We start from the raw sequence: 18,533 nt of genomic DNA on the forward strand, positions 1-18,533 counted from the left end.
AATATAGGACAGGCATAGGCTATATAAGCATTGCTTCAGTCTGTACCTTCTCAGTCACTGTAAAATCAAATATTGTTAAATGATGGTGTATATTGTATTGTGTGAGATGATGACTGAATAAACTACTACTACTACTACTACTACTACTACTACTACTACTACTACTACTACTACTACTACTACTACTACTACTACTACTACTACTACTACTACTACTTTGGGTGTTTTCAAAAGGCTGAAAAACGCTGTATGAATTCAAGCCATTATTATTGTTAGCTGATGTTCTTCTTATGCAGTTGACTCTGAGGAAAGAGAGAGCGCCCAGTCCAGCACAGCTGACCCTGAGGGGAGAGAGAGCGCCCAGTCCAGCACAGCTGACCCTGAGGGGAGAGAGAGAGCCCAGTCCAGACAGACAGACAGACACACAGAGAGAGAAAGATAGAGAGACACAGAGAGAGAGACACAGAGAGAGACACACAGAGAGAGGGAGAGACACAGAGAGAGAGACACACACACACACACAGAGAGAGAGAGAGAGAGAGAGAGAGAGAGAGAGAGAGAGAGAGAGAGAGAGAGAGAGAGAGAGAGAGAGAGAGAGAGAGAGAGAGAGAGAGAGAGAGAAAAAACAAGCTCTTGGAATGGGTGTCTGGGAGGAAGTGGGGGGTCTTTCGATGTTGATTAAACGGCAAGCAACTAATGTCATGAGTGCCAAATTAAAGGACAATAAATCCAATCTAACTGAAATTGTGTAGCACAGACCTTTTCTATGGATCAAAACCTCAATATTATTATGGTGTAGTTAATACTTCATGTATCCTTAATCCCTAGGCTAATGAGGCACTAGGATGTTAGTAAAAAAAAAAACATATGCCAATGACAGGAAGTAATGGTATATGTATGTGTGTGTCTCTGTGTGTGTGTGTGTGTGTGTGTGTGTGTGTGTGTGTGTGTGTGTGTGTGTGTGTGTGTGTGTGTGTGTGTGTGTGTGTGTGTGTGTGCACTGTGCATGAGTGCACATCTAGGGGCGGTGTGTAGATTTGGTCTCCCTGATGTTGACTCCTTAGCCACAGCCTTGGGTTGTTTAATACTGGACAAGTGTTTCATAACGGCCGTTGTGTGGGCCGGTTTCGGGGCCGGTGCGTGGGCCGGTGTGTGGGCTGGTGCGTCTGAATGTCCCGGGCTGAATTTGTGTCCCAGTCCGCCACTGGCCTTAAGTGACAATTGACCAACATACTCACTGGTGCCACCACCCCACCTCGACACCCAACTCCCTTGACCACTTCCTGGTTTTTAACTGAAACTCCCCCCCCCCCCCCCCCTTTTTCCATTGGACTCTTAGAAGGAGGCAGGGGCCCATATAGACACAGTGCCTGATTGGCTCGTAGGGTGGGTCAACTCCAAATAGTTCTATTGGTTCGCTCTGGATATCCCTGACTACACTCAAATGATGTGTTGAAATGTGAAAGGGGAAAAGATATTTCAATATCATCCAATGAAAAAAACAAAACAAGATTCTTATACAGAATATAAAATACAAAGCGCCATTGGTGCCGACAAAATAATGAATCCATTTCTCACAAAGAAAAGGGGAGAAAAGACATGACAGGACGAGGAAAAAGTAGAAATGGCCCCTTTTTTCATCTGTTCGTTGTGTCCCGTGCTTCTTTCCTCATGACTGACCGCTCTTCCTGGCCACAGTGTCCTGGTCGAAGTCAAGGATCCTGTTTTTAATGTGGCTTAGTTTAGCTTTCAGATAGTCACAGCGCTCTTTCTTCTCCTGGAAGGCTGGGTCCTGAGAGAGAAGCCACATGGATGGACACAATCACAATCACAAACAACACAACCCAATGAGAGATAACTGCAGTTTATTTCTCTCTCTCTCGCTCTCTCTCTCTCTCTCCCTCTCTCTCTCTCTCTCTCTCTCTCTCTCTCTCTCTCTCTCTCTCTCTCTCGCTCTCTCTCTCTCTCTCTCTCTCTCTCTCTCTCTCTCTCTCTCTCTCTCTCTCGCTCTGTCTCTCTCTCTTTCTTCCAATTTAGGTTTATATGTATTATGTCTCTCTCTCCTCTCCATATCTCTCTTTCTCGCTCTCTTTCTCTCTCCCTTCTTCCTCTTCCGTTCTCTCTCTCCCTCTTCCTTTCTTTTATCCCTCTCCATCTTCCTCTCTCTCTCTCACTATATCATTTACATTTAGTCATTTAGCTGACACTTTTATCCAAAGCGACTTACAAGTTCTGTACGACAAGTCATCAGGAAGGGCACAAATCTATCATATATACGTGTTGAGTGCTACAGTGTAGGTTAGCATATTACGACAAGTGCATGACAATAAGGTTAGTTAGGGTTAGATTTTTTATTTTCATTTATTTATTCTATATTTTTGTATCTCTCTCCCCCACCATCTTCCTCTCACTATCTTTTTTTGTCTCTCTCTCTCTCTCTCTCTCTCTCTCTCTCTCTCTCTCTCTCTCTCTCTCTCTCTCTCTCTCTCTCTCTCTCTCTCTCACTCTTTCTCTCTCTCTCTTTCTCTCTCTCATACATAGGTCATGATTCTTAGATTTGTTTGTTAAATGAGAGTTTCCAGTGCTGCCCACATTTCAAAGTGGCAGTAATATTATCTGCACCACTGGGCAGATTTATTGAAAAAGCTAATATGACCTGGGTGTTTACTGTTTACACAACAGTAATGATTCTAATTCATCTCTCGGTTAAATGTTGGAATGATTGCTGAATGGTTTCTGGAATAGTTTCAGAGTGGATGGTGGTGGAGAGTACGTGAGGGGAATGGTGTATAGATATATATATAACTGACTTATTATATACACTATATATATGGGTGTAACACATTCGTTCTCAATCTTGTTTGTGTCAATGACCCCACATTTGATGTACTACATTAGACTGTGGACATAAAGATATCACATCACAGTGTGCCGTCATTTTGTGTTGGGAAGAAACTAGGGTTGTCAATGGATTAAAACAGGTAACAGGATTCAGAATACTCTCATATTCTATCATAATATAACTGAATGAAATAGAATGACCTCACGTTGAGCTTGACTCAAGTCCTTCACTTACTCTCTTTTTATGCTCGTAATTCTTCACGATTATCTGAATTCTCTTCTTCTCCTGAGGGAAACACAGAACATCAGAACATTAAACAACTGAACTGGATAGAATATAACAGAGGTTCTGAGACTTTGTCAGCCTCGGAATTAAATTGAGTAAAAGACAAGCCTTCCAGGGGGACCCAGACTCATTAAACATACTGAGTGGGTAGGGGACCCAAAATAAACAAGCCCATGACCCGTTTTGGTTCCAGACTCAGTTTTGAGATACAATATTTAATGCAAGCAACCTCTGAAGTATCTATTGGGAAGACATTTGGGGCATGGGAAATACATTATTAATGCCTTCCCCTGCCTTGCTGAAGTGCCCTTGAGCAAGGCACTGAACCCCATCTTCTCCTGTGGGGCTACGTAGTGGCCAACAGTAAAAGACTGGTTGTACTGGGTAACTCCTGGGTGTAATGTGTGCAACTGTGCGAGTGTACGGCAGGGCGTTTCTTAAAGCAAAATAAAAGGATGAATACATAAATTAATAAAGAACAGACTCAAATGCAAAATGTCAGGGTATCCATTTAAGCAATCTTGGGTAAATTCCCATTTAAGGACACAACAACATCGAAAGTAACTCTCTCTCTCTCTCTCTCTCTCTCTCTCTCTCTCTCTCTCTCACCTGGTTGTTTCCCTCCTTCAGGATTTTGGCCATCATTGCATCCAGCTGTCTGAACTTGCTGAAGGTCAGGCTGATATCTCTGTGAAGTTCCTTGTACTCTGGGTACTGATCGTTAAACACGGCCTTGTACATCTCTCTTTCCTCCACAGTGTGGATCTCTGGGTACTTCCTAAGTGCAGCATAGGAAAGGTTACTTTTGAAAGGTATAGTTCATTACAGATCATTGATGACAAACAAATATCTACAGTAGACATTAGACGATTACAGCATCTGTTACCCATTTCAAGTGTACAATCTTACATACTGTATGAAATCAGAATTTTGAGAATTTAGTTTACAATAGAGGCCTTTCACGGAATGTTGAGAGAAACAATGGTTGCTATGTATTGATATATGATAAATATATCAACAAAAATGTAATATGTATTTTGTTATGTAATATATTTGATATCTTATTACAGTAATATTCTGCTTTTCCAGTGTTTTACTCTACCACTGCACTGAAATTAGGCATTTTCTTTAAAAAGTGGTTCACAGGCAACAACCTACTAGTTGTTGAAACATAAGTAAGGGATAATGTATAGCTACGAGGTCATTGTCGCAAAATAATTGACCGACACGTAGTTTAAAATACCGAGCCGCTTCGGCGAGGTGTTTTAAACGTCAGTGAAGGTCAATTATTTTGCGACAATGACCGAGTAAAGCTATACATTATCCCGCTTATTACATGGCTAACTTACTAACAATATACCTAATTCATTTGACAAATCGCAGTTGTTCTGTGGCTCTGTCAGCCCAAATAAAGTGATTATTATTATCGCGGGCAGCCTCTGTTCTGGCTCCGCTGTAATCTACACACACTCCGCTGTCAGTGCAGCAGCGGCAGGTGTGTCTGATTTGCTGCACTGATGTGGGCTTGATTGCGAACAGCTGCGCACATCGGTCATTATTGTCCCACAGCGGTCATTATTGAAAAATAATGACCGCTGTCGGGGGGCTATTGACCAATCACAAGCAAGCATTTCGGCGAATGTGAAAACGCCATGTAATAATTGGATATAATTCTGAGGAGATGTTCCAAAGCAACAACAATAGAAAGAAACCTTTCACCAGAAAGGGTTAATTATCATCATGGCTTTCTATCTGGGGTCGGTCGTCACTCACATGACGTAGTCTGCGATGACTCGTGGCTTGAGGGCGTAACCCGTGGGCACCGTCCGGTTCAGGATCACCGGCTCCTCGCGGACCTCGCTGACGCGTGTGTGTAGCCTCTCCTTCTCCTCGCTGCCGTGCGCCTTCTGCTGTTTACTCTGTGACCGTAGAGAACCCTCCGTCTCATCCTCAAACATGATCCTCTTGGTCTGCTGGACCAACGGGACGGAGGAATGACGCTCTTCCTGCGGTCAAATGTGAAACACAGTCAGATATCAATCAGAAGGATACATACTTGTACTGCTAGCCTTTTCAAATGTTTTCACTGGATGCTATCTTGGAGTTTATAGAACTCCACAGGTTTTAATGACCAGTGGCCATTGGTTACATAATTATTAGAATGTTCAATTCATAAAATTCTATCTCACATGTGAGCCTGTACATCTGAGAATCACTTGCTCAGTACGATGACTGGAGGAGGCCCCAGACTGAAACATTGCATCGCATTGTGTTGAGCAAGTGACAACAGGGTGCAGGTGTCCTTCCCTCTATAACCTGTAAAATGCCAGAGAAATGTACCAAGTGTGGAACCCATCATAAGGTACATGTATATACATGTCCACCATAGATTGTCATTAATGTATATTTCTGTGTAGTAAGTGATATGAAATATCTTAAAATTTTTTATTATTTTTTTTTATTATCTTTTTCCACCTTCCTTTTTCAGTTTTTTTTCCCATCCCAATGTTCGTCGTTATGCCAATTCCCAATCCCCTTCCTGGTCGTTGCACACTCTACCCCCTACCGTTTGTCTGGTAGGGCGGAGACCATAGATATATATAGAACAGGCAGAGTCACCAGCGTCGCTGAACCGCCGCCATCTTGCCCCAGTCAGCCTTTCTGTTACGTTCTATGGTAGCTGTTGGAGGGTAAGTGATCTGCACAGACAAAAATACTCATAACTCGCTGAAATATTGACGGATTTACAAACGGTTTGGTTTATTACAAGCATTATTAACGTGGCTATGATTCAAGCGGTTTGTAAAAAAAACATCTTTAGATACATTTATGATGCATATAAGTATGCAGTATCATAACTACATCTTTGATGTTTATAGCAAACCAATCCGTTTGAAAATCGGTAAAGAATTGAGCAATCTATGGTTATTTAAATAGTACATGCACCATAGACATTAATGTTATCAGTAGCTGAGCTGCCTGGGGGCAAGATGGCCGCCCTACGACGACGTCGCTCTCCATTGGCCGGCAGCGCGGGTAAGCTATCTAGTGTTCTATATATATCTATGGCGGAGACTATCACATGCTTCCTCCGACACATGTGTAGCCAGCCCACCGCTTCTTTTCACCTGGCAGCGTGGACTCACTTGGAGAGTGTAACGTGTGGAAGGTCACACTACAATGACTAGTTAGTATGGACGGCCGGCCAACCCGGAAGCACCACAGCTGGAATCGATCCCACTGTCTCTGTGGTGGTAGACAGACGCTTAGTCCGCTGCGCTACCCGGTCGCCCTTGAAATATCTGTTCTGATGCATTAGTATTACCACTGGCTGTTATCCTATTAGATGTCATGGAGAAATTGAACAATTATAACACACTTAAATCAAACAAAACGTCCCTTTGTCCTCACTCAGTTAACAAAATATTTGACCCCTTGATACGACTATTTACATTTCAGTTTGGGAGAGTTGTCAACATTCACAAATATATTTTCATACAAATAATTGTGTTGTAGGAATTTCATATAATAACATAATAACATATAATAACAAATTATAATGTGAATAACATAATAACATATAATAATATGAATAACATAATAACAAGATATAGTAACATATAATAACATAATAACGTATAATAACATAATAACATATACTAACATAATAATATAAAAGAACATAACATAATAACATAAAATAACATAACATAATAACATATAATAGCATATAATAACATAATAACACAATAACATAACAACATAATAACATAACACAATAACACAATAACACAGTAACATAATAACACAATAACATAATAACACAATAACATAATAACATACTAACTAGTGGTGGGACTCGATTACAAATTGTAATCGAATTAATTCGAGACTTTATAGTTAATTAATCGCATTTTAATCGCATGATGCGAAAAGCAAAATTTTTCAATTCAAATGGATTTTGGTATACGAGTGAATCAATGCATATTCATTATACATACAAGGAAAACTCCAACATTTTGGGAAATTAGCTTATTTGCCATCTACCCTGGAGTTAGACAAGAAGATGCATACCTTTTTCATGCAGTAGGAGTAGGAAGACGTTGGGAACTAGGCTAATGGAGGAACCTACTTCCAGTGACTGACGCTAAGCTAGGCTAATGGTGCGCGTCTTCCTACTCCTACTGCATGCACAGAGAAGAAAAAAGGTATGTATCTTCTTGTCTAACTCCAGGATAGATGGCAAATAAGCTAATTTCCCAAAATGTTGAAGTTTTCCTTTAAGCAGCGAAATCCTGTATTAGGGTTCCCAAACTTTTCAGGCCACGACCCCCAAATAACGGTGTCAGAGAGCCGCGACCCCCACTATTATAGGAGGTTAAAATAAAAAATAAAAAATAATAATAATATTTTTTTTATTTTTTTATTTGTTTATATAAATGGAAATGTATGGTTGAAACATGCAAACGTTCAAACGCACACACACTAATAAGCATTGGAGGCTTTTAACCAGGGCCGGACTGGGAAAATCATTCAGGCCAGGAAATATAGTGCAAAATATAGCCCCAGTCAGGCCACTTTTTAAGCAGGGGGTCTGGGGGTCCCCCACCAGGAAATATTTTGTTACAAAGACTTCATTTCCTGCATTCTGGTGCAGGCACTTTTGTATTTGTACCCTTTAAATGCCAGTGTTTGTGATGGCATCACAAATTATTGTTAAAAAACAGGCTAGCATTATGTATGATTAGCAACAACACATATTTTTATGGATTTTCATTTTTTTTGTAATTGATAAAAAATACAATCTTTTATTCAACTTCAGCCCTGATCATAACACCACATATTCATTTGATAATTCTAATTCAAATGCAAAGTAGATTTTTCTGGGGGGGGGGGTTATTACAGGCTAGCATGTGTCAATGATTAGCAGTTTTTTGTAAGGGTCCCGCCTCCACCAATCACATGAGGCTCCCTTTGTGTGTGTGAGAGCAAGAGCGAGAGAGAGAGAGAGAGAGAGAGAGAGAGATAGTTCTCCAACTTGTGTGAGTTGCAGTGATCTCCTGGTTGTTCCCTACCTAGGTTATCTAACTATTGCGCTGGTGCAACTAGAAACACTGGCCTGGCCGCGTCTATACTTTCGACAACAAATTCGTGTTTCCGCATTCGAGTTTTGCGCTCTGATTGGCCACACGCGTTTCTGATCATGTGACATGTGCGCCAATCGTGGGACGGCAAGGTCTACGCCTATTTCAGGGTCTAACGCCTAGTTTATCACTGGTTAAGCTTAGGCGACTCTTTCGCAGTTGGTTAAGGTTAGAGTTTGGAATCAGGGCAGGCGTTCTATCGCCATGCTCTAAGACAAACTCTAACCTTAACCAACTTCGAAAGAGCGCCTAAGCTTAACCAGTGTAGAAACTTGCGGTCCCACGATTGGCGCACATGTCACATGACCAGAAACGCATGTGGCCAATCAGAGACACGGAAACACAAATTTGTTGTCGAAAGTATAGACCTGGCCTGCTTCTAAGTTCAGTGGCCTGACTGCATACAATTTTTTAATTTTTTTTTCATTTTTTTTAAAAATCATCTGGCGACCCCCCGCGGCGGCTCGCGACCCCCTATTCCTACAGATCAAGATCAATGCAATTTTTAACAAAGTGCAGCAATTTTAGGAATAATATATATATATATATAGGGCAAAGGACCTTTTGTAAACTCAAGCACTTCCGAGGTAAAAGTAAAACGCAGTACTTTCAAGTACATTCCAGAACAGTTGACCATTGAAAAAATAAAAACTCTTGATTGATCTCAATTTCTCTTATTTTTTTTGTATTCTGAACAAACCAGACTAATAAAAAAGTTATTTGCTATGTATTATACTTTATACTTATAGCACATGCATGAGTCTGGTCTCCTTTGAAAGGTAACATTCTTACACAATAAAGAAAAATCATCATGCGATTAAATGCATCAATCTTTTTAACTTTTAACTCTTTCTGTAGTTAATTAATAGAAATTAATGCGATAAAGTCCCAACCCTAATAATAACATAATAACATAATAACACAATAACATAATAACATAATAACATAATAACACAATAACATAATAATAACATAATAACATAATAACACAATAACACAATAACATAATAACATAATAATATAATAATAACATGTGTGAGCCACCACTAGGGGCAGAGAGGATAACCATGAGTTATAATGTCATTGACTGAGTGAGTTACTGCCAGTCATAGAGGATGCTCCTCATCTAAAAGCCGGTCAACAGTGTTGGTTTGAGAAGAAATGGTGGTTTGTCGCCACATTACCTCACACTGGGTAGAGATTGATTGTTTTCAGTCCTGGCCTCTCACCCACTAGTATCTGCCATCAGACCCACTCTTATCTGACATCAAATACATTAACCGACTCTGTCGGTTCTCACCCATAGGTGGTGGCTGGGAGGCCTGATAACATGCCTTCTATTTGTTACCTGGGATGAGCCGGGGGCAGCCAGCTGTGATGTATATGTGAAAGAGCAGTGTCTCTCTATACCTACTGACTTCAGCGTCGCTGTGGAGGGGTGAGCGGACCGCAGAGTAAACTTTTGAAGAAGTAAAGGAAGGAGACACAATACTACATGTACACTGTAGTAGAGAATTAGGCCAACATGCGTGTCAGGTTGGTAGGCTACTATGAAAACAGAAAAATTGCAGAATCAGCTTTCTTTTATTATGCGCCGAACACTCTACCTAAAGAAATGAGAGAGGTGGGCTCACTGGACCTTTTTAAACAGCATTTGAAAACACATCTCTTGGCTTTTAACTGTATTTAGTAACTCCTTTTGATTAAATTATTTTATTTAGTTTTCCCTCTTTCTATTTATTTTATTGCTTGCGATATGCAATTTGTCTTCTGACACATGCATTTTATTATTTTATTATTAATTTGTATTTGTACATTTTATTTTTTGTTTTGTCAAAGCACTCTGGGCTGCTTTCTATTGCATGACAAGTGCTCTATAAATAACGTTTATTATTATTATTATTATTATTATTATTATTATTATTATTATTATTATTATTATTATTATTATTATTATTATTATTATTATTATTATTATTATTATTATTATTATTATTATTATTATTATTATTATGAACTGGGACAGGGGTTCCCAACCTTTTTTCCCCCAGGGACCCCCAAACATCATCCTAATAAAATACCATAAAATAATTTCTTTTGTCATTTTAATAACAAACTGCTTATACACAGGCATATGCATCATAATTAGACCCACTATGCTTCTTTGACTTGTGCCTTCAATCAACAAATCTCATCTTGCACCATATGTATTTCAAAATGTTTGGCCAATATTCAAATCCTGTATTCATCCTCTCAAATCAGGCCCTAATGGTGAACGGTTTGCATTTATGGAACAAATCAATGCAACAAATTAAACAAAATATGAGACAGGAAATTCCAATCAGTAGTTAGCAGAGATAATCTGTCCTATAGCTGGGTGTGAAGAAGGTTCATTAATGTGAACCTTGGGCTTGCATGTGTGCTGCCAGGCCTGAGATGTCAGGTGTAATGTGCGTGATAGTGTCGCGGGTGGGGGTATAGGGGTATCTGTATGGGGGTGTGTATGTACCTGCGGGAGCCTAAGAGGAGGACGTGTCCTGGGATGGTCTGGAAGAGGACCTAAAGGCTTACCTGGCTGATGGAACAGGCAAGTGAATATCAGCTGATGATGATATGTGAAGTGCCGTCACTGTACTGCACCATGCTGTCCCTGTTGTTTGTTTAGACGGAGTCCAGGAAGTCCTGACGGGAGTGGAGAGAGCCATCTTGGGAGGATGGTGATTTTGTGCAGAGGACAGCTACAACAGGCAAGTGCAGGACCACCAGGGGGGGGGGTAGCGTATGTAAGCGTCATACAGGCTACACATGTGTGCCCTCTTCTTCTTACGCAGCTGGGGAGCGTCGTTGGAGGGAGCGCGAGGTGATTGGCTGGCTGGCGTGACGGAGGCGGTGCCCGGAAGTGCTGGCGCTGCTGAAAGGAGAATCAATGACGGACAGTAGCAGAACGAAAACGGGAGTCGAGAGGACGGTAACAGAGGACGCGGGGCTGTAGGAGTACGAGGACATGCGACTCTTTTGTGTTTGTACTTTTCCTCCAGTGGAACCAGTTCATATCGGCGACTGCAGTGTTTCCCCCCCGCAGTGGAAACGGGTGGAGCTTCAGACCGGAGAGACATTATCGCCACACCGGGCGCCGTGAGTAAAGAACGCAAGACAGTAGAATACGTGCCTGACAAGCGAACTGTTTCCCGAGTGGTAAATGAAGACATAGACGAACAGTGACTGCATTGGAATTAGGAATATTATTAGTAGCGTGAAGCTGAAGATTATCGGAACGGCATGCAGTAAAGCCAGTAAAAACTGTCGAAGACTTGAACCTAGTATTGTGGATTCTCCATCCTCTGTGAACTACCTTTCTCTCTTTTCTAAATCATATGGAGGATATCTAATCCATTGTGCATTGTGACGAACCCGTGAACGGGGGGACCTTGCTCTTACTGTCTGTGCCTTTCATTGCAGGCGGGAGGACATTATTGCACGCCTGGTGCTTGGAGTGTCTAAAACCCCCCAGTACAGACAGAACAGTTTTTAGCCCGAAGGCGGGAGGGGCTACGGGAGCGGAAGGGAGTGGCGTCCTTCCGGCCCTCACCTTCGGGCCCCGGTCATACTTAAAACCTGTGTTTGTCAACTCAGCGCTTCCACTGCCCAAACCTAGGCTAGGGTATGAGAGGAGTGTTCTAGGCCTAGGCCCTACCCCTAGCGGTGAGCAGCCCGTGCTATTTTATCCCAGCCCCCTTAGTTACTGTGTGAACACTTAGTGTGTATTTATCTACCTATATTCTCCCTAATTATTTGCCGTGGCTCCCCGAGGGATGGTGTGATATCGATACCTATTTTAGGCTGTTTACAGTGAACCGTGTGGTGTAGTGTGATTCTAAATTAACGTTTGATAGTCATAGACCCGTGTGCAGGGCAGACCCTTTTTTCCTTCATGTGTGTAGTGTCTCAGGGGCGGGGATAGGTGGCGTGGGTGGGAGTAACAGTCTGGGGGTGGGTTTACGGGGCATTGAGCGCTTCCTCCTTTTAACTACCCTAGGCTTAAGAGGCGTGGGTCTTTTAAATAGGCTAATCGACCAATTATTTATATAGAAATATAACCTTGTATTAAATATCTATTTTCATGCAATAAAAGCTTTCTTACTGTTTCTCGGCGCATTCTCCCGTGTCTGTTTGTGGTCCTGGGGAAATTCATGGTGGTAGGTCAGCTGGCCCCTTTGGGAAGAGTATCCGTGCATGTGCACACCTTAGCCTTAGACCTGGATGCTTCCCGTGGGGGTCACAATAGCCATTCTGAAGTCATTGTGTACATCAAGTCTGTTGCGCGCTTTTGTCTTGATGGCGACAAGTGCACTGAAATCCGTTTCCGATAGATATGTGGTACTGAACGGGAGTATAATCCTGGTGGTGGCATGCAGTGCGAGCCTCGGAGCAATGATGGATCCCTTCACTATCCAGAACTTCTTAAATCTGTGCTCCTGTAATGGAGGAATGGATGAAATATTTTTTGGCTAAATGTGTCCAACACTCATGTCCACATGGGGCCTAGCCTACATCAGACGCAGAATAGCCTATACATCCAATACGATATCAATGGTAGAAGACAATAACAAAATAGGACTACATTATCATACCTGGAAATACTTCTTTGAGACAGAGTCGACCTGGATGTCAGTGAGCTCATCTTCGCAATCAAGGTATTCCACATCCTCAACTTTGGCAATGAAGGGATCCAACACCCATGCTTCCTTGGATAGGATTCATCTGTGTCAGCGAACCGTGATTTAATCTCCTTTTGCAATGCGATCATATGGCTGGTAAACTCACGACGAAGAGACACGTGTTAAAGTGTTATCTCTGCATTGCTTCTGCAGTAAGGGGAACTGTTGCAGCTCTCCCTTATCCATTTTCCCGACTATATAGTCGAGTTTACGCACGAATGCGTCGAGCGCCTCTTTACATTGCATGATGTTGGCCTCTGCGCCTTGGAGACGCTTGTTTGTTTCATTGTAGAGAGTGAAGATGTCAGCCAGGTATGCAGTTTTGATCCAGAATGACTCTGTCATTTTCTCTGAAAGCGCGGGGTTATTAGTTTCAAGAAATTCTTCTATTTTCTCTTGTAGTTCCATGAAGCGCACAAGCACTCGGCCCTGTGATAGCCAACGCACCTCTGTGTGCAGTAGGAGCGTTTGGTGCGCCTCATCCTCGCATAACTGCGCAAATAGACGCTTGTTGATGGGGCGTCCTTTGATGAAATTAACAACTTTCACTACAGTTGCGAGTGTTTCACTGAGGTCGTCAGACAGTTTTTTGCTGGCCAGTGCCTGGCGATGGATCATACAGTGAAATATTATGCAGTGGGGGGCCTTCTGTTTCAAGCAACTGTTAAATCCCTTGTTTTTTCCCATCATTGAGGCAGCTCCATCGGAACAGCATGCAACAAAATTCTCATAAGAGAGGTTTTGGGACATGAAGTAAGAATCCACTGCAGTAAAAATATCCTCACCTCGAGTGGTGGTAGTAAGGTTGACTGACATGAGAATTTCCTGCTTCAGATCCTCATTTTCGATATACTGCACATAAACGATGAGCACAGCCTCGTCTGCGACAGTTGTAGTTTCATCAAGTTGTATGGCAAATGGACACTTTCTAAGCTTTTCTGACAGCTGCTGCTCACAATCACTTGACATCTTATCAATTCGGTCTTTCACTACATTGTTCGAGAGTGGTACTGATTTTAGTTTATCCGCCACCTGTGGGCCGCACAGTTTCTCAACCATTTTGATGCAGGCTGGTTTGATGAGATGCTCGCCAATATTGTGTAGTCTTCTGTAAATCACTGCCACCCCTGCTCCACGCTACTCTAACATCAACAGGCTTGTTCGCCTTGAGAGACTGTTCTTTCCTCAGAAAAAAGTCTGGATCCTTCCCAACGGTTTCTGGGTGCTTAGACGCCTGATGTCTCTTCAGCTTGCTGGACTTCAGGCTCGAGTTTGCCAACTTTTCTCCACAAATCACACACTCAGGTCGTTTATCTGGTCCCTCAGTGAAGCCCATGGTGATGTAATTTTCGCGATTGCTGTAGGTCCTAACTTTTTTTGCAGATGAGCTGCCGTCATCTCCTTTTCATTTGTCACACATTTTCGCCTCTGGCGGCTGACTGCAGACGAGCCGAGAAAGCTAACTAGCGTGCTAGGCTAGCTACGGAAAGTGATACAGTCAACTGATTCGCGTTTTAGCGGCTACCCGGTAGCCTACTGTTAACATAAAAAAATCATGTCTAGATGTTTATTTATTTATCTTTATTTTTTATTGTAGTGGAGAGACTATTCATGCTTCTGATGATAAAAATATGCTAATTAAATATTTCTCTGAAAGAAAAAAATTATGACCAAAAAACTGGTGAAAATAGACCTCAAATCATCTGCGGTCTGGGGGACCCCCAAGGGGTCCACGGACCCCAGGTTGGGAATCACTGAATTGGGAGACCTGTTGGACATGATGGGAATATACTGTATTGTGTCTCTCTATCTCCCTTGAACACACGTGCTGGCAAAGTATGCACAGACAGAAATATATATTTCTAAGTTCTAGATATGTACAGTGCTATGTATGTGAGGCCTGTATATGTATGTTACAAATTTAACTGTATACTATGTATTAGTATATACATTACATAATCTTACAGTAGCCCATTTGTGAGGCCTTTTGTAAATGTCACACAAGAGGGAGTACTGCTACTGAGTACTGAGGGAGTACACAGCGATATTGCCTGTTCCACACGATGTGAAAATCTGCCTAAAATATATACCTAGGTAAATGGAATATTGCTCCACTTCTACAAGGGCTATTTGCATATTCTTGGTATCTAGGTACATCTATGGACCTCAGGGAATGTATTCACAGTGTCAGAAATATTGTGTCTATTACTAGGCTTGCTTAAATTGTGATGAAACAAAGGAGAATATGAATTATTATTCTTTGCATCTTTGACAGTGAATAACACCATGATAATAATGACCAAACTTAACGTTCAGTACCCTCTTGAGATCATGTGTACAAAAAATCGAAGGAAATTAATAAAGGGAAGATGATTAAACCGAAGGTTCTGTAGATACAGTACTGAATTCTCCCATCCGGACCAATGCAATTTGAAATATTATTATAGAATATAGAATATGATGCTTATACATTACCTTATTATAGCCAATTCGCACATTTATATATATATACATATATTATCTTTCAAATGCCCGAGTTCAATTTGGATTTAGTATCACCAGGCGTGCATAAGGACAGATAATGAAATCTACTGTAATCTAGTGTACTTTTTAATTTTCCCCACAGTGCAACCGTTTTGAAACTAATTTCAGATCTAATTGTTCCTACATGCTAACAATATGGAGGAGAAACTAACTGCGTTTCAATATTTGTCAAAAACGTTACCTTTTGTGGCTTATTATCGCAAATCATAACAGTTATTGATATGATTCATTCAGAACGCTGAACTTTGAACCCCCACACACAGTATCTGACAGGAAGTGTAGTTCGGAAAAATTCCAACACTGGTCGACAGCTATGCATGTCCTCTAAAAAATTGCCGCAAAAAGACTACAGTTCCCATGGTTCAAAATGTCCATTTCCGTTTTCGTCTTGGAATAGAGTTCAGAAAAACGAAAACTTAAAACTCTAAAAAAAAAATCTAATGGCACTTTTAACCTATTGCTAAACTAACGTATTGATGATAATATACATTCTACATGCTTTTGTGACATGTTAGTGATGTTAATACTTGAAGACGTTTGATTTAAAAATCGCAAAAAATATGCAACAACAAATATTGATTTATGACCACATGTCATTTTGGGGTCGGTACCGACCCCAAGGGGTGGAACAGGTTGTATACAATGTAGCCTTACAGTTTGAAAGTTTAAACAGTCTTTATCAGATCGCATGGAATGCCTCTCTGCCAATAAAATCTTTGTATAATTTACATACTTGCATGGTTCCTTATTTGCACAGAGATACAGTACATTTACATTTAGTCATTTAGCTGACGCTTTTATCCAAAGCGACTTACAAGTTCTGTACGACAAGTCATCAGGAAGGGTACAACTCTATCTAACCTTTATATTTACTCAGGGTAGGTTTGTCATGGATGCTCTTTTTCAGCAACACACAGTTCCACACACTCACACCTGAGAGAGCTGCGCAGTACAACCACAGTCTGACACTGTTGACCAATGAGCAGCTCCACTGGATCAGTTGGGGGTTATGCTCCTTGCACGTCAAAGGTGCGTATTGGGGGAAGGGAGAGAGGTCACAAGCCCACTTCTCTAACCTTTAGGCCACCGCTGCCCGCACCCATATTGTGACACAGACACAGGTGTGATGCACTATGACACACGAACACTGCAAGAAATAACTACAGCATCCCATATTGTATTTTTTTCAGACATTCAGTGTATTTCAAGCTTACAGTAGCAAGCGTATGTGTAATTAGTTAGACATGCAACCTTATTTTAATGTATGTTGTGGTTGTGGTGGTTGTGGTGTGTGTGTGCGTGCGTGTGCGTGCCTGTGCGTGTGCGTGCGTGTGTGTGTGTGTGTAGGATGGGGGGCTCCCAATTTCATTAGTATATTCTGTATATATATCTGTTTATATTTGTCAACTATTAAATAATAGCTGCAATAAACATTTTCTGGCCACTAGGGGGCCGCAGGTTGCCACTATAAACAAACACTATTTTCCCAAAACGAAAGCCTCTTCAGGTATCAACATAAAAATTACGTAACTACGAGATTTGCTGAAAACACAACTGTACGAAAACACAACTGAAACTTTACCTGTACGTTCGCAAAGTACTCCCTGTCCATGCGCGCCGCCTCATGCCTCCACATCTTCAAACACACCAGGAAGCTGACCAGATACATGGCCATGTTGATGAAGATGAAGGCCGTTCCCGCCATCTGGCCCCCGTCCACCCGGCACAGGCCAGCCATGACGGGGTTAACGCCTATCGTGGTGAAGCACAGACCTCCTCGGTTCAAGTCGTTCAGGTACACGATCCCCGCCGACATGTAGAGCAGGAACAGAGCCACGTTGATGAACGCTTCCGTAAGAGGCCACCAGGGGGAGTCCAGGAGGATGGTGCGGTAATACATGCTTAATCCCACCACCAGGAGTAAAAGAGTTACGATCCAGGACGCTCCTGCTACGGCTATGACGAAAGGAGTCATGGGCCCTCTGTAGGAGTACCCGGACACTCCCAGGCCGTTGTTGTAGGCCCCGTTGTAGAGGCCGTAGGAGTTGGACCACTCGTTGTCCTTCTGGATGTACGCGATGACGCAGGCGATGACCATGCCCCCGAAGAGGAGCTCCAGCCCGGCCAGGAGCCTGAGCAGCCCGGGCCACGACTTCAGGTAGGAGTACTTCAGTTTATACACCTCCACCTTCTCTGCGTAGTACTCCGCAGGGTGGATGCTGGAGAGGATCGAGTCCTCCGGTGGATACTGGCGGAGCAGGCTGTGGTCAGAAGGGCTGCTGTCCCGCAGCAGTGGCTTGTGGGAAGACCGACTGGAGCCGCCCAGCGATCCGTCCGGAGTGTCCCAACACTTGCGCTCCGACAGGGGGCTGACTGGAGGACTCACCCTGGTCCCGTTGGGGAGGATCTCGATGGTGGTGGAGCTGGGTTCAGAGTCTACGGAGTCACTGCCCTTCTTCAGTTTCTGGTGCAGGCTCCCCCATGACTGACTGAGGAGGGATCTCAACCTCTCCTTTATTCTTCCCTCGTTCTCATCACCCTCTTTTTCTGCGTATGGAGGAGTGCTGGAGGTGTGACCCGTGGAGTCTGAGATAGTGTCTGGCGAGGGAAGGTGAGTGACCCATACCGACTTCTGGGAGTTTCCTGCGTCGCCTGTGGAGTTTTTCCTCTGTGAGGAGGACCCGTCGGCGCTCTCAGGGTCTCCTCTCCTGAACCTCTTGCTCCAGCCTTTCATGCTGTGAGCCGATTTCACCGATACCATGTCAATGAAGGTATGGCGGCGGCCATTTTGCTGTGGAAAGGACAAAAGAAATATTACAAGGTAAGCCTTTTACATTTTTGACCCCTAGCCCTATTTCCTGCTCAGCAACGATGTTGTCTAAAAGTAGAGGTGCAATCCATGCTGTGGATACCCAGGTACTCACTGTAAAAAAGAAAAGAAAAAAAAGACCTTAACACATTGGTCGCCAAAAACGACTGATGTCGTTTTTGCCCGCCATG

The 18,533-nt window shown here is 42.5% G+C and overlaps 1 protein-coding gene across 1 annotated transcript; it reads right to left on the minus strand.

Annotated features, from left to right (window-relative positions):
* Positions 1-1,669: 1,669 nt before the first annotated feature.
* On the minus strand, positions 1,670-18,267 carry LOC311239453 (MARVEL domain-containing protein 2-like; the record flags this gene model as incomplete). Its single annotated transcript, XM_084327761.1, has 5 exons — positions 1,670-1,792; positions 3,077-3,127; positions 3,737-3,905; positions 4,901-5,133; positions 17,116-18,267. 5 exons carry the CDS (start codon positions 18,265-18,267, stop codon positions 1,670-1,672), a joined length of 1,728 nt encoding a protein of 575 aa, XP_084183887.1.
* Positions 18,268-18,533: the final 266 nt, after the last annotated feature.

This window comes from Notolepis coatsorum (assembly GCF_963971535.1).
Source record: "Notolepis coatsorum genome assembly, chromosome: 13".
In the NCBI taxonomy this organism is placed as follows: domain Eukaryota; kingdom Metazoa; phylum Chordata; class Actinopteri; order Aulopiformes; family Paralepididae; genus Notolepis; species Notolepis coatsorum.